Source organism: Macaca fascicularis, chromosome 16 (assembly GCF_037993035.2).
Source record: "Macaca fascicularis isolate 582-1 chromosome 16, T2T-MFA8v1.1".
Classification (NCBI taxonomy): Eukaryota; Metazoa; Chordata; class Mammalia; order Primates; family Cercopithecidae; genus Macaca; species Macaca fascicularis.
In genome coordinates, this window is record NC_088390.1 from 72906982 (window position 1) to 72932984 (window position 26003).

Sequence of the window (26003 nt, forward strand, 5' to 3'; positions counted from 1 at the left end):
TCAAACGATTCGCCTGCCTTGGCCTCCCAAAGTGCTGGGATTATAGGTGTGAGTCACCGTGCTGGCCAATTTTCTTCTACTCTTGGACTGGAAGAGGCTGTGGTTTCTGCTACCTTTTCTACCTTTAGATGGATGGGGTCACACCTTGGGGGCCTTCAGTTGTTGGTGTTGAAGAGGGGGTGGCAGGCCCAGGCTCTGCAAGCCTGGTCCTTGGGGGCATGTTACCTTTCTGCTGCACAGCACCTCCTACCATTGTCCTGGTCAAGCTGGGTTTCCTGATTTACAGGAGAGCCTGGGCTCAGAGGGAGACTGTGAGGGGCCCTGAGAGAATGCCAGCCAAGGCCCTGCCTGGTCTCACCTGCCAGCGCCTGGCCTTTTGGTGGAACTGGGAAGGCTGGGGAAGGAGGTTATGAGAGGCACAAGCTCTGGGTCTCTGTCATTACCTCTCAGCCTAGAAGTGGCCGTTGGAATCCTTTGTATGTTTTCTCTTTTATAGTAAATAAAGAGGAAACTTCTCCCCTCACTGGCCTGCATAGGCTACAGTTGCCCGAGGCTCAGGCTTGCCTGTTCTTCTAATCATTGACCTTCTTGTTAGTTGGATTCTCTTTTTCTTTATTTAAAAATACGCCACATTTCCTTTCCCTCAGTCTTGTTGCAAGTTCCCAGTAATTTTGGAGTCCTATTAAATGACTTGTACTTTTAATAAATTTGCTTTCCCCTCAATCTGGAGAGAGAGAAGAGGAATTACTTGTAGAGTGTCTACTGTGTCTTAGGGCTAGGCTGAAGCTTCATGTACGTCATCCTGTCTGTCCTTTACAGTCCTACAAGGCTGGTGGTGCTAATTTCCATTTTAGAGTCGGAGACAGCTGAGATTGTGGGCTTCACGTGCCCAGGGTCATGCAGCTGGAAAATAGGGGTGTGAAGATGAGGACACGGGGCACTGTCCCACCCACACTACCAGGACGAGGGGTATCGTGCTAAACTCTGGCCCACTAGAAACCACCTGGGAAACATAAATACCCATGGATACAGCCATTTCAAAGATCCACACTTAGACCAGAACATTTAGCACAAACCCAAACCCACAGAAACCTCAAAAGGAATAAAAATATCATGTTAATGTTAAAAAAATTATTTAAAATTTGGAAATAAGGCATAAAGGTAACAGCAGCATGTAGTTCTTCAAATGTTGGCCAGGGGCGTTGCTTCACAAGCCTACCCAAGTGTTGTTTGTTTAGGGTGTCATACCTGGCTTTGTTTTTAACTTTTAAAAAATAACAACTTCGTGGCCAGGTGCGGTGGCTCACACCTGTAATCCTAGCACTTTGGGAGGCCGAGGTAGGCGGATCACCTGAGGTCGGGAGTTCGAGACCAGCCTGGCCAACATGGTGATGCCCCGTCTCTACTAAAAATACAAAAATTACCCGGACGTGGTGGCATGCACCTGTAGTCCCAGCTGCTCGGAAGGCTGAGGCAGGAGAATTGCTTGAACATGGGCGACGGAGGTTGTGGTGAGCTGAGATTGCAACACTGCAGACCAGCCTGGGCAACAGAGCGAGACTCTGTCTCAGAACAAAAAACAAACACAGCTTTGTAATATAATTCACATAATGCACAATTCACCCATTTAAAGTGTACACTCCAGGGGTTTCTAGTAATTTCAGAGTTGTATAACCATCAGCACAGTCCATTTTAGAGCATTCTCATTGCCCCAAGAAGAAACCCATTAGCAGTTCCTCCCCGTTCTCTAACTGGGCAAACTTCTTTTAGATATATTTATTGGTGGACTCTCATTCTCGTTTGACCTAGCTTTACCAACTTAGTGGTTCCCTCTGTAAACCAAAAAGTGCCCGAGACAGGTCTCAATCAATTTAGAAGTTTATTTTGCCAAGGTTAAGGATGTGTGCCCAGGAGATAGGTCTGTGCCTTTCGCCAAAGATGCTTTTGAGTGCTTTAGTGTTTAAAGCGGAAGGAGGAAGAAATTGTAAAAGGTGTGGGTAGATAAGAGGCAGAGGGTTGCATTCTTTTCAGTCTTTCATCAGCTGTTCACATGAGAGAGGGAGTAGAGGAATAGTCACTTATGCATTCCTCTAGCTCTGTGAATCTGCTTATTTTATTTTATTTTATTTTTTTGAGATGGAGTTTCACTCTTGTTGCCCAGACTGCAGTGCAATGGCGTAATCTCAGCTCACCGTGACCTCCACCTTCCGGGTTCAAGTGATTCTCCTGCCTCAGCCTCCCGAGTAGCTGGGATTACAGGCATGTGCCACCACGCCTGGCTAATTTTTAGTAGAGATGGGGTTTCTCCATGTTGGTGAGGCTGGTCTTGAACTCCTGACCTCAGGTGATCCATCCACCTTGGCCTTCCAAAGTGTTGGGATTATAGGCATGGACCACCGTGCCCGGCCCATATTCAACTTATTTTTTTAATGATAATTCATAAAACACTTTAGGATCTTGCATTGTAATAGCATTGTCATGAACATTGCTCTAAAGTTAAGATTTTTAGTTTCTTAAGTAATTAACAATTGAAAAAATTAGAGAATATAGATGAACAAAAATAAAAGTAAAATTAAATTTTCCCAAACACTGCCTTAGAGACATCCCCTTTATCACATTGGTCTGTGTCCTTATAGACTTTTTCTCTTGCAACAACAACTTGTAGTATTTTAAAATCAGTAAATAGCCCTACATCATGATTTTTGTTAAATATAAGTTTTTTGAAACACTGTGTATAAGGGTAGATTAAAAACCATTTTGGTTGACTGTAAAAACCCTGGAAGACAACCTAGGCAGCACCATTGAGGACATAGGCGTGGGCAAAGATTTCATGATGAAGACGCCAAAAGCAATTGCGATAAAAGCAAAAATTGACAAATGGCATCTAACTAAACTTAACAGTTTCTGCACAGCAAAAGAAACTATCGATCCAGTAAACAACCTACGGAATGGGAGAAAATTTTTGCAAGCTATGCATCTGGCAAAGATCTAGTATCCAGCATCTATAAGGAACTTAAATTTACAAGAAAAAACCCCATAAAAAAGTGGGCAAAGACATGAAAAGACACTTTTCAAAAGAAGACATACAGCCAACAATCATGAAAAAACTCTCAACATCACTGATCATTAGAGAAATGCAAATCAAACCTTGAAATACCATCTCACGCCCGTCAGTATAGCTATTACTAAAAAGTCAAAAAATAATAGATGCTTGGTGAGGTTGTGGAGAAAAAGGAACACTTTTACACTTATGGTGGAAATGTAAATTAGTTCAACCATTGGGGAAAACAGTGTGGCCATTCCTCAAAGAGCTAAAAGCAGAACTACCATGCGACCCAGCAATCCCATTACTAGGTATATACCCAAAGGAATATAAATTGTTCTATTATAAAGACACATGCACACATATGTTCATTGCAACACTGTTCACAATAGCAAGGACATGGAATTAACTTAAATGCCCATCAATGATAGACTGGATAAAGAAAATGTGGTACAGATATACCATGGAATACTATGCAGCCATAAAAAAGGATGAGTTCATGTCCTTGGCAGGGACATGGATGGAGCTGGAGGCATTTATCCTTACCAAACTAACACAGGAACAGAAAACCAGATACTGCACGTTCTCACTTATAAATGACAGCTAAACAGTGAGAACACACGGACACACAGAGAGGGGAACAACACACAGTGAGGCCTGTCGGAAGGTAGAGGGTGAGAAGAGGGAGAGGATCAGGAAAAATAACTCATGGATACATGGCTTTATATCTGGGTGATGAAACAATCTGTACAGCAAACCCCCATGACACAAGTTTACCCATATAACCTGCATAGGTACCTCTGAACTTAAAAAAAACATTTTTTTTGGTTTTAAAATTCTGAATAACAATTTATCATATTTATTTTTGAATTCATTTTTTCTTATATTTTCTGACATGCAGTTTGGAAAGGTCATGTATTTGTTTTGTAAGATTTTTCTTTAGTTTTTAAAATTTATGGGTGCTTCTATGCCTTCATGTCCTTCTTTGTGTGAAGACTTTCCTGGTTCCTTTGTCTTGTGTTTTTCCCCAGTTGCTCTCCGCTGTTACCCATGGGCATTAGAATCCCTTGGATGCCTTCAGATTTCCTTTTTGGAAGCTCCTGGCCCCATTCCTTTGTAATTATGTGGTGTTCCACGTCCCTGATGTTTTATTAGTTCCCAAGAATACTTGATAAAAGAGAGGTAATTAACATTTTGGCTTCGTTTTGAAGTGTTCCCCAAGATAAGCAGAGGGAAATGTTACATGGGGAAAAATTTACATCATAATGTGACCAGGCTTTGTCACAAAAGCTCAATGTAATCATGAAAAAATGAAAGCATGTTATTTATGGAAAGTTTCTGCATGTATTTATCTCTAAGAATTAAAAATTGCCACCGCGTTATGGTGGCCTCTGATTTCAGAAGCAACGTTGTACTGTGTTTACTTGTACCGTGCCCTGCCTTTCTAACCAAACTCGAACACCCTCCTTTCGTTTCTGAGACTGTTCTGTGCCCATTCTACCACTGATTGAAACCAAAGCCAAACCAGAACATTAAGTACGAAATGCTTTTTCCCTCACCCATAGGAGCTTTGTAATTACGTGGCTTCAAAAAAAAAAAAAAAAACAACAACAACAACACTGAATTCTGAAATAAGAGTGTTTAGTAAAATATTTGGAACAGTTTCCTACTCTCCTTCAGTGAACCATGGCCAAAGGTAACGTTTTCTTGGTCAATGTGAATTGCATTCCTTCCCCCAGTGCTTGATTTCCCTTTGACCTATTCCGTCTCCATAGTTTGCATGAGGTGGCCCAAGCCTCTTTCCATAATTTTACATAGTTGTTACTGCAGAACGCTGCCAGATGGCTGTCCGTCTTGGTGGGGAGAAGTCCCTGGATCTGCTGTCCTTTTTCATTCTCAGCACCAGCGTCATTTCTGCCACGAGTCTTCCTTGAACTCAAGGCTGGGCTGAGGGCTATTGCCCGGGCACTCAGAGCTTACATTGGCAAGACCTTCCTCCACTTGTATGAACTTGAAATGCTCTCCTAGTGACTCTTTCCCAAACTAGACTCAAAGCTCCGGAGGGACCCTGAGCGCAGTTGATCTTTACAACCGCCAGGGCCCGGCACCATATCTGGGATGTAGCTGTTGCTCGATAAATATTTGTTGACCAGAAGGTAAGTGAACCGAGTACTCCCTGTCCATCATCTGTTTCTTTCTTGCCTACATTCCTGCCAACCCCTGTGTATGACAACGACTCTTCAGTCCCAGGCCTAATAGACTTGCCCCAGTCAGCTCCTTCCTGATTTCATAGAAGAGTGACATGATTGAATACTTATTCCTTCCTGAAATGTTTTCCCCGTCAGATGTAGGGGCTTCTGCTCTCTGCTCGCCTCTCTGCTAGGCCTGTCTCTGAGGTTGGACTAACTCCTCTTGTCACCCCTCCAGCACTATGAGCAAGGAATTCTGGTTCTCCCCGCACCATCTTTTTTGAAATTGCATTCGTGGTCTCCACCATCTCTTCTAGGCAGATGCCTGAAGGGACTGGGCTTCATGTAGTCCTCCCAGGCCTGCCAGGCTTTCCGGCCTTCAACTAGGAGCTTCCTCCGTGTCTTGGAAGGAGTGACCAGTGGACAAACATACAGCTCTATTTTGAAAGTGGATTAGGGCCTGGTGCAGTGACTCATGCCTGCAATCCCAGCATTTGGGAGGCAGAGTTGGGGATCATGAGGTCAGGAGTTCGAGACTAGCCTGGCCAACATGGTGAAACCCCATCTCTACTAAAAATACAAAAATTTACTGGGCGCGGTGGCGGGCACCTGTAATCCCAGCTACATGGGAGGCTGAGGTGGGAGGATCACTTGAACCTGGGAGGTGGAGGTTGCAGTGAGCCGACATCACACCACTGCACTCCATCCTGGGCTACAGAACGAGACTCCGTCTCAAAAAAAAAAGAAAAAAAAAGTGGATCGAGTATAAATTATGCAATTGCAAAGACCAGAAGGATAGATGTGGGTCTTTCAAGGCCTTGCCCTTGAGTTTGCAATCAACTGGCTTGTTTAATAAACAAATATGTGCTAAGGATGATGGCTCCTCACAGAACTTAGGGCATGAAATCATTGACTTCAGAATAAAACTGTAGCTTAGGACCCAGAGAGAAGAACAGAGGTGAGGAAGAATCATGACCTCACTCACTGCTCACCCCTTCCAGTGCCCACCTAGAACCCTCCAGGGATCACAGCTTCAGAACCTTTCCAGTGGATTCTTTCTGAAGTTCATTCTCAAACTCTCAGTGATATTTACTGCCTTTTAAATTAGGAATGTTCTTCACAAAAAGGAATGCTACAGGTTACTTCACTGGGTACGAGGTGAAGATTCCAAGTGTTCATTTTCTGGGTGACTGTATATCATTTGTGTGGGAACCCACATTCTTATCTCACCACTAAAGATCAAGAAAGTGCTTTCACCAGCCAGCAAGCATCACCTGTATGTGGCCATTGTATGATTACGACGACAGGTGCCAGCTGGTGTATTAAGCAGAACACACACATACAAAGGCAATGATTTTAAAACGGACTTTGGATTAAAGTAATATATTTAACCCCTTAAGAGTTCTGACTGCATTCAACTCATTTATAATCACGAGCACATGAGTCTGTACTAATGCCCCGGATGTTTTTGAATTTGGCAACTTCTATTTCCTAATTGTAATTTAGGTTTAAATAACCTTTTCACTTATGCTCACGTGTAATCTTTGTGTGCCTTTGTTTTTCCCCGTGGAAGTATTCACAGGGCCCTAAGTCACTGGTTTGGTAATAGCTCGTTGCTGCTATGGACTTAAAGGTACCCTCTGTATTTTTAACAGACACAGACATGCTGTCCCGTGGAGCTGTCGGGGAAGAATGCCTTGAATCCCTAACCACTTGCTCTTGTTCATAGTACTTAATTGTCACTCACTGAATCACCTGCCTTCTAAAAACCACCTTGTTGCATGTATTAGTTTGTTAGGGCTGTCGTAACAAATTACCACAAACCGGGCCGCTTAAACAACGGAGGTATGTTGCCTCACTTCCAAAGGCTCGATGCTGGGAGGGTGGGTTCCTTCTGAGGGCTGCGAGAGAGACTCTGTTCCATGACCCCCCCCGGCTTCTGGTGGTTTCCCGGCAATCTTTGGCAATCCTTGGCTTGCAGAAGCAGAAGCATCACCTCAGTCTCTTTCTCCATCGTCACACGAGTTCTTCCAGGGTGTGTTTATGTTCAAATTTGCCCCCACCTTTTTTTTTTTTTTTGAGACGGAGTCAGTGCAGTGGTGCGATCTCGGCTCACTGCAAGCTCCGCCTCCCAGGTTCACGCCATTCTTCTGCCTCAGCCTCCCAAGTAGCTGGGACTACAGGCGCCCGCCACCGCGCCCAGCAAATTTTTTGTATTTTTAGTAGAGATGGGGTTTCACCGTGTTAGCCAGGATGGTCTCGATCTCCTGACCTGGTGATCCACCCGCCTTGGCCTCCCAAAGTGCTGGGATTGCAGGCGTGAGCCACCGTGCCCAGCCCAAATTTCCCTTTTTTGTAAGGATGCCAGTCATATTGGATTAGAGGCCTTACCTTATGCCAGTGTGACCCCATCTTCACTAATTATATCTGCAGCAGCCCTTTTTCCAAATAAGATCACATTCTGAGATACTGGAAGTTAGAACATCAACATGAATTTTGTGGGGATAGTTTGTGTTGGTCCGTTTTCATGCTGCTGATAAAGACATACCTGAGACTAGTCAATTTATTAAGAAAAAGAAGTTTAATGGGCTCACAGTTCTACATGGCTGGGGAGGCCTCACAATCATGGCAGAAGGCAAAAGACCCATCTTACATGGTGGCAGGCAAGAAAGAGAATGAGAGCCAAGCAAAAGGGGAACTCCTTATAAAACCATCGAATCTCGTGAGACTTATTCACTATGACGAGAACAGTATGGGGGAAGGCACCCCCATGATTCAATTGTCTCCCACTGGGCGCCTCCTACAACTTGTGGGAATTATTTGAGCTACAATTCAAGATGAGATTTGGGTGGGGACGCAGCCACACCATATCACAGTTCAACCCCTAAGAGTATAGCTAATACCTGAAATAATCAGATGACATTTTTATTTGGCAATTCTGTGGAGAGATGGGTAGAAATAACAGTAAATTGCATTGAGTGTATACTCAGAGACTATCGAGAAAGGCAATTGTTGTTGGATCCTAAATTATATGAAAGAATTTGGGGGATTGTTTTTGACATATGTAATATAAAAGTAACTTATTTCCCAGGTTTCTTCTCTTATTTTTTTCTGACCAGCTCTTTGTCCATACTGATTCAATAATTTCCCAATGTCCTTCAACTAACGGAGAAAAAGAATTTGACCATATTTGTAAAATCCAGTGTAACTACTGTATTTATTTATGTTTTAGCTTTTTATTATGTACATTTTCATATATCTGGAAAAGCAGAGAGAATAGTATAATAAAAACCATATACTCTTCTTGCAGCTTTAATAATTGTCAACTATTACCAACTTGTTTCATCCATCTTCCCTCCACATATTTTTCTTGCTGGAGTCTTATAAAGGGAATTGCAGATATCCTATTATTTCACTTGTGTAACTTTTTTTTAAGTTAGAGAAATATAATGTTATACTTTCTCACTATTGAAATTAAGGAGGAGAAAGGTAAAACTACTTAATGATAAGTATTAGGACATACACCTTGGCTTTTACACTGTAATGAATTTAAAGAAGGAAAAGCAGGAGATAAAGGAGGAGTTGGACAGGTGGGGATGGGAAGCGAGAGGATGTGAGAGACACCAGCTGCTTTACATGTTTCCCTCCCTACCACGTTTCCTTCCCTAACTAAACTCCGAGCTCCTCAAGGGCAGAAACTGTGTCTTGGTCCTCCAGTTACCTTCATACCTTATAGGGAACTGGTGTATAGTAAGTGTACGTCAGCAAACATTTGCCGAATAATTGAATGAATAAAAGAATAAACGATGCTCCCCCAAAACCTTGCATAGAAAGAGACAGAGACACGCTCAGAAAAATACACATTTAGCTCTAGAGGTAAGAAAAAAGAAATAAAAAGACCCTAAAAGATACATTGCTTCTCGTAGTCTCCAGGATATTTTCTCTGACGTTTAGATCTTGTGTAGCGTTTCTGCAACCCTACCAAGAAACAGGACTGTCCTAATGTGCTAAGTACTTATGCCCTTAGCGAGGTGGAGAGGTTTCATCCATGCTGTGAGAGCTCATTCTTCATTTGCATTAAGTGAGAATCGAAGCCTGAGTTCTGAGTGTTTTGACTACCTTCCATCCTCTCAGAATTCTGGAGCCACACTTTGTTTTGCCTGCCATTTGGGAGAAGATCTGGGTTGCTGTGAAACTTAAAGGGCTACACATTTTGCTGAAAAAAGAGGCTGCAGTCTCAGATGTCCACACTGCAGGCAGACCTACACGCTTATAGATATGAGTGACACTGAAGCAGGGGAAACAAGTCCTGTTCCACTAGACCGAGGAGGCCTTGGACTGAAGGCAAGAGAGAGAAGGCAGAGCATGCAGTCCTAAAGCCCAGTCCAGCCTCCTCAGCTCCTTGCAACTCTCTCTCAAACCCCAGTTTAAGTAATTCCAGACTGAAAAATAAAAGCCTTAAAAATACTGCAGAGAAAAGTTTGGTATTAGAGTCATGATAAACCCTCGTGTAGAACATGTTGCAATAATTAGTTTTTAGGGTCAAAATGAAACCTGACACGCACACTGGGTTGTGGGTGTTCAGACATGAAGCTTGTATTGCAAAGTGATGAAGGCTTTATGCCCTTATGAGATTAAAGGAAAGTTGGATTCATCAGATGATTCTGAAGTCAGTCCCCAAACACTGCTTGATCTGAGTTTTCCAAAGTAAACCTCTGGGCTTCTCTTTAAATATTTTTGCGTGATTCGTCATATACTTATCTGTAAGAGTTTTGTTGCTGTTGTTCTTTCCATAGAGCAGATACCCTTTTATGCTACAGGTACTCAAGATTTCATTCATGTATATTCTTAGTCAATATGAGAAAAATCTATTTCATTGTAGTTCTGAGTTGAATATGGGAATAAGTTGAAATGAATAAATCTGTTAGCAAACGTGTCACTGTCATCATCTGCATCCTTCTAAGTGTGTGGCTTCTGGGCCATGATGGGCGAGTAATGACCACATCCCATCACCATTCTCATCTTCTCTCCTTGGCTCTGGAAGGAATCCTTTATACTGGTGATTGCCCAACTGTTCTTGAGATTTTTCTTCCCTCAACCCTCTCCAGCCCCCTGCTCTCTCCTGATTCTTCCCACCCCTCAGACAGCCTCGTCCTTTCTACCGTCAAACACAAAACTTGGGTGTTTCCAGGACTCGCCTTGCAGTTCTCCCTCACCATGAAGACACCTCTCAGGGCTTGGTCCACAGTCTCCCATTGTCTTTTGGCTTCTAACCTTGAATTTACACCTGCTTGCCTGACATCTATCTGGGTTACCTAGCAGCATATTATATTTAACTTTTCTTAAATTGAGACCCCTGTTTATTGTTTCATTATTTTTTATTGATCTATAATAGTTGTACATATTTTGGGGATACATCTGATATTTTGATACAGGCATCAAAATACCATCCACAGAGTTCATTGGGAGCATGTGCACAGGTATCAAAATATCAGAAGCACCCCCAAAATATGTACAGCTATTATATATCTACATACAATGTGTAGTGATAAAATCAGGGCAACTGAAATATTCATCATCTCAAACGTTTATATTTTGTGTTGGGAACATGACAAATCTTTTTCTTCTAGCTATTTTGAAATATACAGTAAGTTATTAACTATAATTTCCCTGCTGTACTATCTATTACTAGAACTTATTCCTCCTATCTAACTGCATTTTGGAACCTGTTAACTAACTGGTCTTCAGCCCTTTCTCCTCTTTTTTCTTCCCAGCGTCTGGTGGCAGCCACCATTCTACTCGTTACCTCTGTGAGATCCACTTTTTTAGCTCCCACATATGAATGAGAGCATATGATGTTTGTCTTCCTGTGCCTGGCTTATGTCACGTCACATAATGACCTCCAGTTCCATTCATGTTGCTGCAAATGATAGGATTTCATTCTTTTTTTATGGTTGAATAATATTCCATTTTGTAGACATACTACATCTTTTTCATCCATTCATCTGTTGATGGGCATTAGGTTGATGCTGTATCTTGGCTATAGTGAGTGATGCTGCAGTGAATGTGGGATTACAGATGTCCGATAGACTGATTTCCTTTCTTTCGATGTATACGCAGCGGTGGGATTGGTGGATCTGATGGTAGCTCTGTGTTTAGTTGTTTGGGAATGTCCACAGTGCTTTCTGTAGTGGCTCTACCACTTCACATTCCCTCCAGCAGCATCCCAGCCTTCCCTTTTCTCTGCATCCTCACCAGCATCTGTTCTTTTTCTGTCCTTTTCATAATAGCCATTCTAACTGTGGTGAGATATTACGGTGATTTTCGTTTTGCATTTCCTTCATATTTAGTGATGATGAACGTTTTTTCTTCTACCTGTTGGCCATTTGTTTGTCGTCTTTTGAGAAATGTCTGTTCAGGTCTTTTGCCCATTTTAAAATTGTTGAGTGAAGAGTTTGAGACTGTTTTTTCAAATTCTGAAGGTTGTTTCTTCGCTTTGTTTCCTTTGCTGCACAGAAGCTGCTTAGCTTGATGTAATCCCATTTGTCTGTTTTTGCTTTTGTTGTCTGTGCTTTTGAGGTCTTGCCCCAAAATTTTGTCCAGACCATAATGCCCTGTAGCATAAAACTCCTGTTTAAACAACATGAAGAGTAGTTTCTCCTCTTTAAGCTTGTGTAATACTCAGGTTGCAAGTCCCCACGTCCAAGTTAATTCTTAACTTGCCCCTTGGTCTTCTCTGTTCATTTTCTACAACCTGCCAGTTCACCCTTTAGCATTTAGAATTCTTTCTGTGGAAAGTACAGAAAACTCATTCAAACTGGCGTGAACAGTAAAAGCATGTATGATATGACTTTGTGGATTCAAGTGTATTATATGGTATGTAAATGAAGAAAATGACGTTTTTAAAGGGTATTTAATAGTTCGCGTGACTGAGCAGTCTGAAGGCGATAGCCTTGCTGACGCCAAGATCTGGTTTCTTTCTTTCTCCTCTGAGTCTTCTGTATTCTCAGTTTCATCATAAGGCTCACCTCTTGGTTGCAGAATGGCAACACCCTTTACTCAGTTGCTCTGACCAGAAGCTGAGGGCCATTCTTGATTCTCCTTCACATCCCATGTTCAATCTCAGCCCTGTCTTCAAAGTATACCTCAGGTCCAACCAGGGAAAAATGCACGAAAGATGCTCACCAGTCTTTGCTGAAATTAGAGAAAAAGAAGGCAAGGGAAGAATTAAAGATGAATCTTCTAAAGAAGGGGGAAAGAGGCTTGCCTGCTTAGAATTGGGAATACTGGATTTTCTAAAGAGTTCATTGGGAGCACGTGCATAGATGCTGAAAGGCAGAATCAAGGTGCTGTCTGAAGAATGACATTCTTTATAATATGTGATACAGTGCATTTATTTGATTTGTTTTCATACGGCTTTTAATGTGTATCCCAGGAGAAGACTGTTTTCATTGTTACAAATCTGAAACCAATAATTTTCTTTTAACATGTAGATATAATATAAGCTCACTTTTTCATTACTTTCCCTACAAAGCTGAAAGCAGTTGACTTGCCTTAGAGATTTTCCTTTCATTGTATTCTGCTGTGACGTTGCCTTTCATTAATCCCTTCTAGCTAAGCAAAATTTAATTAGAACCATCTCACGTGATGGCAACCATTTATGTATTTAAAAAAAGAATTCAAGGAAGCTCAGCTACCAGTCTTCTCTTCTAAGCAAAGTCTAACTATTATATTTAGTAGATTCTTTCCAGAATTCAGAATTTGTTACATAATGGCTTTTTCTTCATTAATTTTGGATAATAGGGAATTTCTATTCCTGTGTTCCGTTTTACATGACTGTGACCTGAATTTGAAATGACATGGACTTGAGGGTGAAAGGAAAGGAAATTATTTTTTAAAGGAGAAATGGAAAATGACCCTTAGCAGCACATACATACACACACACACACACACACACACACACACACATATATATTTCCCCCTCAATGAATATAGCAATCCATGTTAGGTGTAAATAGGGATGAACCCATTTTGCATATAGATTAAGTGACCAAATGTCTCAGTAGTTTGGCAGGAAAGCCAAGCCTGCAGCCTGAGGGGCCTCACTTCCACCATCATTATTGACAATTATGTGCTCAAGCGAGCAGGGAGGATGCAAGGAACATGTCTTCAGTCCTCAAAGATTATGTGAGTCCTTTGCTCTGAAGTCTGAATTTTCCCTTTGTCTCCACTTTATGCCAACACTGATTTTATTTAGAATTTTATAGAATGGAAGCAAAATCTTTCTTTCATCCTTTCTTTTCTTTCTTTTCCTTCCTTCCTTCCTTTCCCTTTCCTTTTACTTCCTTTCTTTTCTTTCTTTCTTTCTTTCTTTCTTTCTTTCTTTCTTTCTTTCTTTCTTTCTTTCTTTCTTTCTTTCGTTGAGACAGGATCTCACACTGTCACCCAGGCTGGAGTACAGTGGCGTGATCTCAGCTCACTGCAACCTCCACCTCCTGGGTTCAAGTCATCCTCCCACCTCAGCCACCCAAGTAGCTGGGATTACAGGCATGCAACACCACACCTAGCTAATTTTTGTAATTTTAGTAGAGACAGGGTTTTGCCATGTTGGCCAGGCTGGTCTTGAACTCTTGACCTCAAGTGATCTGCCTGTCTTGGTCTCCCAAAGTGCTAGGATTACAGGCATGAACAACCACACCTGGCCCAAATCCTTTTTTTTTGATGTCATAATGAACTCAACTATGAACACAAGTAATCATAAAAAGTCTATATAAGCAAGGCTCTTACTGCCTCTTCCTATTCCTCTTATTTATAATTTCATAAATATTGCTTTAGGTTGATAAGTTAAAAATTTTTATTATAGGTTATGTATAAGATTTTACCACTTTAACCATTTTAAATGTACAAGTCAGTGGCATTAAGTACATTCCCAGTGTTAGACAACCATCACTACCATCCATTTCCAGAACCCTCCCCTGCTTTTTTTTTTTTGAGATGGTGTTTTGCTCTTGTTACCCACGCTGGAGTACAATGGTGGGATCACAGCTCACTGCAACCTCTGCCTCCTGGGTTCAAGTGATTTTTCTGCCTCAGCCTCCCAAGTAGTTGGGATTACAGGCGCCCACCACCACGCCTGGCTAATTTTTTGCGTTTTTAGTTGAGATGGGGGTTTCACCATGTTGGCCAGGCTGGTCTTGAACTCCTGACCTCAGGTGATCCACCTGCCTTGGCCTCCCAAAGAGCTGGGATTACAGGCATGAGCTACCGCACCTGGCCCCCCAGAACTCATTTTTATCATTTCAAACAAACCCTGTACCTATTAATCACTAACTCCCTATTCTCCCCGTTGCCCACAACTGATCACTTCTATTCTACTTTGTGTTTCTATAAATTTGCCTGTCCTAGGTACCTCATATGAGTGGAACCATACAATATTTGCCCTTTCGTGTCTGGCTTATTTCACGTAGCATAACACTCTCAAGGTTCATTGATGATGTAGCATGGGTCAGAGTTTCATTTTTTAAGGTTGAGTCATATTTCATTGTATGTATATACCACATTTTGTTTATATATCATTGACGGATATTTGGGTTGTTTCTTATTGTCTATCATGAATAATGCTGCAGTGAACACTGGTGTGCAGATATCTGTTTAGGTCCTTGCTTTTGATTCTTTTGGGTCTATGTCCAGGAGTGGAATTGCTGGGTCATATGGTAATTCTATGTTTAATTTTGGAGAGAACCAACACTGATTTCCCAGCGACTGCACCATTTTACATTCCCACCAGCAATGGACAAAGGCTCCAATTTCTCTGCATCCTTGCCGACACTTGTCATTTTACCCATTCTTTTCTTTTTTTTGAGATGGAGTCTTGCTCTGTCACCCAGGCTGGAGTGCATTGGCGCGATCTCGGCTCACTACAACCTCTGCCTCCTGGGTTCAAGCGATTCTCCTCCCTCAACCTCCCACGTAGCTGGGATTACAGGCGAGCACCACCACGCCTGGCTAATTTTTGTATTTTTAATAGAGACAGGGTTTCACCATATTGACCAGGTTGGTCTCAAACTCCTGACCTCTAGTGATCTGCCGATCTCGGCCTCCCAAAGTGCTGGGATGACAGGTGTGACCCACCATGCCCGGCCCCATTCTTTTCCTTTTTAGATAATAGCCATTCTAAAGGGTATGAAGTGGTGATGAATTACTTTTAATTGGAATTTTCCCTCAGCTTGGAACCATGGCTGACATGTGTGTGATTCATGTTGGTTGCATGCTTGAGGAGGAATTTGCCTTGATTGACTAGGAGCACTGTGCTGCATCTGATTCCTCTATCTGTGGCATCAGTTTGCCATATTCTTTTCATTTTTCTGTAAACCTCTCTTCACGAATGGAGTATGGAAAAAGCCTCTGGACTTACCATTTGCTCAAGATCACTCTAGGAAACGTTGTCCAGCGTTGCGAGCCCCAGCTCATCCATCCATAGGGTGATGACTTTTGACACCGAAACAAGGTACTCTGAGGTCCCTGTGTGTGTCTCATGGGCCAAGACTCATTGTTGCTAAATTATTCAAATTCATGGGGAGAGCAGCATCAGAGGGAGTGCTATTCCCCTTACAAGAGTGTTTGCCTTCAGCACACCCTTTGCTGCTTTTTATTCTCTTTAAGCTCGTGAGCACAATTGAGAACCACTCAATTGAGAACCAATTGAGAAACTGGAGTCTGTGTCCATTGCTGGTGAGAATGTAAAATGGTGCAGTCGCTGGGAAATCAGTTTGTTGGTTCTCCCGAAAATTAAACATTGATTTACCATATGACCAAGCAATTCCACTCCTAGACATAGCCCCAAAAGAATCAAAAGCAAGAACCCAAACAGATATCTGCACACCAGTGTTCACTGTGGCATTATTCATGAATCACAATTCAGAATCAACATGGCAGTGTCAAAGTACACCTCAACTTTTCCCAAAATTTTTATAAATTCTTTTTTGTTGTTGTTTTTTTGTGACGGAGACTTGCTCCGTCACCCAGGCTGGACTGGAGTGCAGTGGCGTGATCTCAGCTCACTGTAACCCCTGCCTCCTGGATTCAAGCGATTCTCCTGCCTCAGCCTCCCAAGTAGCTGGGATTACAGGCACAAGCAACCAAGCCTTGCTAACTTTTGTATTTTTAGTAGAGACGGGGTTTTCCCATATTGGCCAGGGTGGTCTTGAACTCCTAACCTCAAGTGATCTGCCCACCTCAGCCTCCCAAAGTGCAGGGATTACAGGCGTGACCCACTGCTTCTGGCCATATGAATTCTTGAGCCAAACACAGGTGACTGTTACTTGTTCTGTTTCTGAAATATACTTTTGACAAGTGGTGAAAACTCTGCTTAATTTCCATCTAGTTTACTTCTATAAGCAAGATTAGCAAGGAATATGGGTCAGTAGATTGGGTGTTCTCAGTTTTAAAGCCAGGTAATGTCAAGATTTGTTACTTGGCCAAGTCTGTGGTCTTTATTAGTTTTTTGTCCCACCATGTCATTTGCTCAGTGTGATTTGTGCATTTCCTGTGTCATCCATCACTGCTGGGGAGCATACACGTATTACGTAGAGGATTAGAGGAAAGTGATTTTGTGCTTAGAAATAATTGAACGAAGATTTACTTGGACTGGAAGCTGCAGGATAGCTGCCTGTTTTAAAACCTCTCATTGAGTTATATAACCAGAGGTGACCCAAAGTCTTTAAAGATGAGTTTCCGTCTCTGAGTGAGTTTTTGTTGGATATCCTGTGCTTGCTGGAGCAAAGACCTGTTTAAGGGCCAAGAGCGGCCCCCACTCCAGTCATCGGGTGGAATCTTCCATGACATGTCTCCACTTCCTCCCAGCTGAGTGGCTGCTGTCTTTAAGTTCCTTCTGCCAAGGTCAGGCAGATGTTTGTTGAAGGTTTGCTATGTAACAGGTACCACCTTATTACCTCTTTACTCCAATTTCCTTTGCTTCATATACTGTGGTTAGATGAATTCCTTTAGAGTCCCAAAAAAAAAAAAAAAAAAGACAAAAAGCAATAGCTTCTGATTTTTAGCCAGGGGAAAGCCTGTGTTGTCCATCTCCAGGTAAACCCAGTGCATCCTTTTGTTTTACTGAGCCAGTCTTTTCCTCTTTCAGCAACACTAGCAAGACTTATCAAATGTCTTCCTTAGATTATCTTACAAAATATGCATTATCCAATTTCGTTTGGAACTTGAACCCAAAGATCAAGGCCAGCCATCTGTGATTTTTGAAACCTCTGGCTGTTGCTCAGTTTTCTGGGGCAGCCTTTCCCAGGCACATGCTGCGTCCAGCCGGCGTCAGCCAACCTCCAAGCTCCTCTTTCCTGCTCCCCTCAGGGTAAGTGGGGGTGTTGGAGAGGAGAGGGGGGCATCTAGGTTTTTTCTCCTTAGTTACCAGGATTGGGCACATTCTCTTTCTTCTTCCTTTGGAGATCATCCATTCTGAATTTTGAGTCTTCAAATAGGCTTGGAGGGTTCTTTATCCTTCAGATAACGTGTCTGTGATTGGCCGTCTGGAAACACATGGCGCTTCTGTCTGCCTCTCACAGGGTGAATCCAGTCCTTCAAATGGGAAGCTTTCCTGTAAGGTAGGTGGGGAGGGGGTAGTTAAGGAAGGCTGGGAGGAAATTAATTTGGGATAGGTAAGGCTTGTTGCTGCTCTTGCAAATTATAGTGGCTAATGAGGGCCTGGGTCGTCTTATGATAAAATTTGACATAAGAGATTTTTTTTGAGGTGTACAATAGAAATACTTCCTGCTGTAGATACATAATTGCATTGACATGTAAATCGTAGACAGAAAGAACAGATACAAAAAGCAAACTCTTCTTCCATGAGATTTGATAAGTGTGAGTTTTCTTAACAGTGTTCATCTGAATGTGGAGATGTTTTTTTTAAAAAGAGATGAAAGGCCCAAATGTTTGAACGATTAAGTAGGGAATAAGAATACTTATTTTCCACCCAAAACACTGCATCTGTAATAAACCATGATGAGGAAGTAATGCCCCTGTAACCTTTTTCCTTTGGTAATTTATCTTTCTAATTCCAGTGGATGAAAGATGACTTTGTGCCTGGGGAGAGCAAGCAGGTCAGATTAATTTGTGCCATCACAGCACAGCTTTATTATCCATCCTTCGAGAGTTTTGCAATCAAGATGCTTTTAGCAGAAACACCGTGGAAAGGCCACTTCTCTCAGGGCTTGTAGGAGCTAAGCACTGCCCTTTGAGTGTCTCCGTGCTGCCTGGGCAGCCAAGAGGGCTGTTTTCTTCACTTCACACTCACCTCCTCCTGCCCCTGACTGTGCAGGGCAGACGGGTGTGGCCAGCGTGCTCCGCAGCCAGCAGGATCCCTCACCCAGGGTACCTCCCCCTATAAAGGGATGCTTGCTTTAAGACATCTCCACTTGTCCCTTTTCTGTGGATGGTTCCTGTTTGGATATCTGACTCTTTGTCTGCTCCATATCAGGCATGCATTTTCTTTTTTAAAAAGTGTATTTTTACAGTGACATGGTATCATGAGTACCTTTAAAATGTGTATTTTTACAATCACATTATATTATGATTACCTTAAAAGAAAACTCTTTAAAAAGAATTATCCATGATTCTGTTTCCCTAATATAACATATCTTCATCCTCTGGGTTTTATATTTGTGTATATGTATATGTCTGTGTAGGTATATTTTTGTGTGTGTGTGTGTGTGTCTATTTTGTCATGTACCCATTTTCCTGTTACCCATGTAAAAAATCTTGGCATCAGCTCTATACCCTTTCTGCTCTGGAAATCCTGCCAGTGGATATGACATGAGGAAAGGAGAGGGGGCCGTGGTGTCCAGCAACTCTTAGCATGAATCTGGTTCCATCACACGGTGACTCACCTTGGGAAAGACCATCCTCTGTTTGTTGGTTCATTCATCTATCCATCTGTCTGTCCTCCCTGCCTCCCTTCCTGTCTCCTGTTCACGAGCATTCACTGTACTGTCGTACAGCATGCTAGATGTGGGGGATCTGGGCAGCATTTTCCCATCCATAAAATATAGATATTGCAGCATATTAAGGAGTATTGTTATGAGGATTCAACTTGCTAATGCATGTGAAGAGACCTAGCACAACAACAGCAACAGCCTGGCACGTGATAGGATGCCAGTTAATGGTGCTGTGTGATCAGTCAGCAAGTCTCATCGTTCTTATGTAATTTCCCTGGCCTCTGTTACTTCCATTTCTTAGCAGCCTGCATGATGATGGGCAATTACTTTCATACCTAGACTGTGCAAGAGGCTTTTAACGGGGCATCATAGGCCTCAATCTATTCTGTTAAATTCTTCCTATTACCACCGTTTGCACTTCTAAAGCATTGTTTTTGTGTGTGTTACTCTTGGTGCAGAACCTTTCAGTGACTTCCGAGGCTTTTCTGAATTTCTTACTGGCCACTCGCGGCCCTCTCGGTACTCTGGGCTCCTCTTGAGATTTCAGCTCTGAGCCATCTTGCCACCCTCTTCCACCTACGGAAATGACTCACCCATTTGGTCTTCTGTGTCTACTGCCATATGTGCAGGGAACTGCATTGTCACTGGTGAGAGGAGAAAACAGCATATGAGCCACACATTTGGGAAGCTCTAACCTTCCTTGTGCAGTGTCTTAGTTCATTTTTGCTGCTGTAACAGAATACCTGAGACTAGGTGATTGGTAAAGAACAGAAATTTGTGTTCTCACGGTTCTAGAGGCTGGGAAGTCCGAGATCAAGGTGCCAGCATTGAGCAAGGGCCTGTTTACTGCACGCTCCCCGGGGGACGAAGAGCTTATCTTCACGTGGCAGAAGGCAGAAGGGCATAGAGACAGAAGGGCATAGAGACAGAAGGGCATAGAGACAGAAGGGCATAGAGACAGAAGGGCATAGAGACAGAAGGGCATAGAGACAGAAGGGCATAGAGACAGAAGGGCATAGAGACAGAAGGGCATAGAGACAGAAGGGCATAGAGACAGAAGGGCATAGAGACAGAAGGGGGCTCTACTCACCCTTTTGTAATGACGTTGATTCTACCACTGAGGGCAAAGCCCTTATGGCCGAGTTACTCTCCAAGGGTCCCATCTCCCAAAACTGCCACTATGGCAACCAAATTTCAACACGGGTTTCAGAGCTGACTTGCAATCAAACCATAGCATGCAGTAAAGACTTATGACTAACCTAGTATTTCTGAGGGTATGCTGTTTTTTAACATGTTGTGATTATTCAACAAATGATAAGAGTAGTAGATGATACCTTTCTGGAGCTAGACTTCAAGCTTTCAAGGAGAGACTAACTAGGTCATGTATTTTTTGCACCCTCTATATTATTACCATCAATACAAACCTTTTAGGGGGCCATGTGCAGTGGCTCACGCCTATAATCCCAGCACTTTGGGATGCCAAGGCGGGCAGATTGCTTGAGCTTAGGAGTTCGAGACCAGCCTGGGCAACATGGTGAAACCCTGTCTCTACAAAAATGTAAAAATTAGCAGGGTGTGGTGGCGCTCACCTGTATTCCCAGCTACTTGTGGGTCTGAGGCAGGAGGATTTCTTGAACCCAGGAGACTGAGGCTGCAGTGAGCCAAGATCACCCCACTGCATTCCAGCCTGGGTGACAAAGTGAGACCCTGTCTGGAGAAAAAAAACAAACCTCTTAGGGGATTACATTCTATAACAATTATTTTGTTGATTCATCCTCAGGACTATTTATCAAAACCATGTTAAGCTCTGAAAATATTTACTGGGTAGTAGATTTTGCTGAATTTGCAGGAACTCTCCCAACTGGTGACAGCATCTGTAGCAAAAAGACAGATACACGAAGGTGTTAAGGTGTTTCCTAAGATTGTTTTGTTTTGTTTCATTTCAAAGGTGTGTTTTCTGTAGATTGCATTTGTGTCTGAATGAGTTTATTAAGTTCCGAATTCTGCTGAGTGAGTCCTGCAACCCACATTTGGGGATACTCACATTATTTATAATCAGTTATTCTCTTTATATTTTATTTCACCCACAGAATATAATGTTTATATACATTTATGTGTGTGTTAGTGTGTTGCTATAGGATGGTGCAAAGTATTTTATTTTATTTTTTTGGGATGGAGTTTCACTCTTGTTGCCCAGTCTGGAGTGCAGTAGCATGGATCTTGGCTCACTGCAGCCTACGCCTCCCAGGTTCAAGCAATTATCCTGCCTCAACCTCCCAAGTAGCTGGGATTACAGGCGCCCATCACCATGTCCAGCTCATTTTTTTTTTGTTTTTGTATTTTTAGTAGAAATGGGGTTTTACTGTGTTGGCCAGGTTGCTCTGGAACTCCTGACCTCAAGTGATCCACCTTCCTTGGCCTCCCAAAGTGCTGGAATTACAGGCGTGAACCACCGCACCTGGCTAGGATGGCGCAAACTATTTTAAATTTTGATTACCGGTTTCTACTTTGGGAAACTGTCTTACAATCTCTGATTCTCCTCTCCTTCAACTTCAGAGAGTAAGAGGCACTGTTTGTGGCCCTGTCAGTGCTGGCATTTTGGGACTCTGTTATCTATGAGTTTAATCAATACCAAATGTTGCTGATTCTAGAATGAAATGCCTTCTGATTGCTGTTTATCAGATTCCGTCTGTAGTGAAATTAAATTGACTTCTAACAGCAAGTATCTCTGTTTGGAAAATAAAGCTCGTATGTTAAATCATGTCTATTCTAATTTTAGTTTTCTTTTCTCTCCACCAGTTTGCTGTTTTGTGGTCCACAAGAGGTGCCATGAATTTGTTACTTTTTCTTGTCCGGGTGCAGATAAGGGACCCGACACTGATGTAAGTAGTCTGGAAATCATGAGTTGATGTCAGTGTGGATTTCTGAACTTTAATTTTTTTAACGCCTGTACAACTGTTTGTTTTGGCACTTACTATTAATGGGAAGACTCAATTCCCATAGAACGTTGGCTTCTACTAATAAGCAGATTTATAGCTCATTCGAGCTCTGGACTACATCTTAGAGAAATTCTTGGAGGAGAATTTCTTGTTAGCATGTACTGTTCCACTCTGAGCAGCTGCATTGACTAAATCCACCAAATTTATCGTAATAGCTTTCATAAACACAATGCAGTTGTTGACAGATTTTATAATGAACATTTATCACCCTTCAGTTTCTTTCCTTTCCTTTTCCTTTTCCTTTTCCTTTTCCCTGTCCCTGTCCCTGTCCCTGTCCTTTCCTTGGAGTCTCACACTGTTGCCCAGGCTGGAGTGCAGTGACACGATCTCAGCTCACTGCAACCTCTGCCTTCCAGGTTCAAGTGATTTTCCTGCCTCAGCCTCCTGAGTAGCTGGGACTATAAGGCGTGCACCACCACGCACAGCTAATTTTTTGTATTTTTAGTAGACATGGGGTTTCATCATGTTGGCAGGCTGTTCTTGAATCCTGACCTCAAGTGATCTGCCCATCTTGGCCTCCCAAAGTGCTACAGGTGTGAGCCACTGGGCCTGGCCACCCTTCAGTTTACTTCTAAGCTGAAATAAACCAATAGGAGCATCATTGCTTTGGGCCAATGTAACAAACTACTCCTGGTTTACTCCCGGGGATTCTTGCTGCCTTTTAAGTGTATATTATCAATGCTGCGGCTGATTGAAATAATTTAGCATCTGTTTCACTGAACAGTGATCTCTGAAGTTGCCCATGTGTGAACACATAATTTCCTCTCTTTGTGGACAATTCTGATGGTCTCTGTTGCATCTCTTGTGTACTTAAAAATGGATCCACAGACCAGGCACGGTGGCTCACGCCGGTAATCCCAGCACTTTGGAAGGCTGAGGTGGGCGGATCACCTGAGGTTGGGAATTCGAGACCAGCCTGACCAACATGGAGAAACCCCATCTCTACTAAAAATACAAAATTCGCCGGGCATAGTGGCGCATCCTGTAATCCCAGCTCCTCAGGAGGCTGAGGCAGGAGAATTGCTTGAACCCGCGAGGCAGAGGTTGTGGTGAGCCAAGATAATTGTGCCATTGCAATCTAACCTGGGCAACAAGAGCAAAACTCCGTCTCAAAAAAAAGAAAAAAGAAAAAAAGGATCCACAAAGGAGTCATGGAAAATACCAATGTCTAAAATATGTTGGATGGAGAGAAACTTCAGCCGTTATATGAAAAGTAATATTTTAACTGAATTAAAAAAATTGTCAGGCAGGCTTAGAAGACTGGACATTTCTGTTCTGAATTGCTTTTGCTTGATCAGTTCAGTCACTCAAGTTGTGTGCTTGAAGCGATTCCCATCTTTAATGCCTGTTCCCATCAGGAAACTTTGATTTGAAAGCGGCTTTCTCAGTGCAGGCAAGACTCAATTCTTCCCTCTGCGAAAGATGACATTTTTGCAGCGTGCTCTGAGGGATTCCAATTTACGTTATTGTAACACAAATAAGAGGAAAATTGCTGTTTGGTGTTCAGTGCACAGGAACATGCACAATGGGGTTAGGGTGCTCGTGGAGGCAAGATAGAGTGCCTGTTGTGGTTTCTGAGCCACCACGGGTTCCACAAAGGCTCCCAGGACATGGGAGCCAGAGGAAGCTCAGGGGTCATCTTGTTTTATAACTTCATGGACAAGGAAGTCCAAGTCCATGAATGTTGAGTGACTTGGCTGCATACAAACAAAACTAGTTAGTGTCATGCCCCCGCCCTGCCCCCCGGCCCCCGCCACTTTCCATCCTTCTCTTCTGGAACATTGTGCCACTTTCTATCCTTCTCTTCTGGAACATTGTGGAATATTGTCTTCCTTTAGGGCATTTTAGAGGTAGAAATAGCTGGAACATAAAGTACTAACTTTTCCAAAATGCCAAGTCCTATTGACCTTGTTTGGAGTTGTCTAAAACCTCATGTCACAGCCTTCACTTCCTTGCTCATCATTCCCATCTTCATCTTGCTGTTTTTTTTTTCTTTCCTCTCTTCTCTCTCCTCCCATTTCTGCCCCATCAAGAATGGGGAGGGAGGACGGGCAGTCAAGAACGGGGAGGGAGGACGGGCAGGCTTCAGGATGTGAGTAGTTTGTCCCTCTTCTCTTCCCTTTTTTTCCCCTCCTACTTTTTCATTCTTTTGCTTAAATATTCTTTATTGAGAACCCATAATGGGCCAAAGTCTGTGCTGGGTCCTGGGGTATAACACTAAGCACAGAGATGTGCTCCTTACCCTCCTGGACGTTCTGCACGGGGAAGGCAGACATTAACATATCACTCATTAAAATAGGATACAGGTACACTGAGCAGGTTTCTCTAAGGGACCTATTGCATTTAAACTGAGCTTGATGCATGGGTAGGAGATAGGCAGACGAAAGGAAGGGGGTGTGTGTGTGCACACGTGCATGCTGAGCTGTATGGGGCCCTGGAAAAGGATGTTTGAGACAAAGGGAAGAGCAAGTGAGAACGCCAAGATGTGGGAAGTTTAATCAATAACAGAAAGCTGGGAGTTGGGTGTCTGGCAAGGATTTTGGGCACACTCTTAGGAGCACTGGGGGCTCAGGAAAGGTTTTAACCTAAAAATGATGTGGTCCGATTTGCATCTTAAAAAGGTTACTCTGGTTGCCTTCTAAGAAATGGATTGGGCAGGAAGTGCGCTTGGTGTACTGGTGGAGATGGGGAAATAGCAAAGGCTGGAGAATACTGTGTAGAGGTACCTCTCCTCTGGGCGATGTCATAGGGGCTTGGTGTAGACGGACACAGTGGGGATAGACAGAGTCAACTCATTCAAGATATGTTTAGGAGCCAGATCTGCAGTTCTTGGTCATTGTTGGATCGGGGAGATGGAGATGTTGAAAATGACTCCCTGGTTTCTGGCATGAACATGTGAATGGATGGAGGTACATGAAAGCCATGGGGACTCTGGAGGGAGAGCATGTATTTGGGAGAGTGAGATGGGGCAGAACAGGGGTTTCACTTTGGTCATAGTCTGTTCCTGTTGCCAACACAAAATACTGTAGACTGGGTAATTTGTAATTAATAGGAAATGTTTTTTCACCGTTCTGGAGGCTGGGAAGTCCAAGATCAAGGTGCCAGCAGATTCTGACTGCCAGTGTCAGACATCTCACACTGAATATGTCTCCTAATGGTCCATATCCCCGAAAATTCGTATGCTGAAACTTAACTGCAGTGTGATTGTATGAAGAGGTGGGTCCTTTAGGAGGTGATTCAGCCATGAGGTGGGGCCTTCCTGAATGGGACCAGCTCCCTTGTAAGAGAGGTACAAGGGAGCTGTTACTGCCATTTCCCCTTTTAACCCTTCTGTTATGTGAGTACACAGCAAAAAGGCATCATCCAGGAAGCAGAGCCCAGCTCGCGCCAGATACAGAATCTGCTGGCACCATGATCTTGGAAGAGAAAGGAGAAAATCTGATTTTTGGTCTTTGGCGCGAGAGACCTATGACTAGGGCTTTCTGCAGCCAAGGCCTGAGAAGTGTTGACTGGCTGTGTGCAGGATGATTTTACTTACTCTGCAAATCTGCAAGCAAATCTTATGAAGGTACAGGATGATCAAACTGTCCTGTACCAGGGAGATAGTTGGAAAATCATGAAGGCATTGGGAGGTAGAACTGAGCTGAGATGCTAGAATGTTCTTATTTTATCCTTTTCTGAATACCATTTTTCTGCAAATCCCAGGAGTATTGAGCCAGAAGGGGTGTTAATGATTTATCTGGGTTGACCTTATTTTATCGATGAGGAGACAGCTAAGGCAAAAATGATCTGAGGTACTGTCATATGTTATCTCTTGAGTATCCAG

At 42.9% G+C, this 26003-nt stretch overlaps 1 protein-coding gene across 8 annotated transcripts in view; it reads left to right on the forward strand.

The window, feature by feature from the left end:
- PRKCA (protein kinase C alpha) overlaps nucleotides 1-26003 on the forward strand; it is a 522615-nt gene that overhangs the window by 178107 nt on the left and 318505 nt on the right. For all 8 annotated transcript variants that reach the window (XM_065532446.2, XM_074020203.1, XM_074020205.1 and 5 more), the window contains one exon: nucleotides 21978-22060. In XM_065532446.2, coding sequence (XP_065388518.1) covers nucleotides 21978-22060 — 83 coding nt within the window. The remainder of the gene's footprint in view (nucleotides 1-21977; nucleotides 22061-26003) is intronic.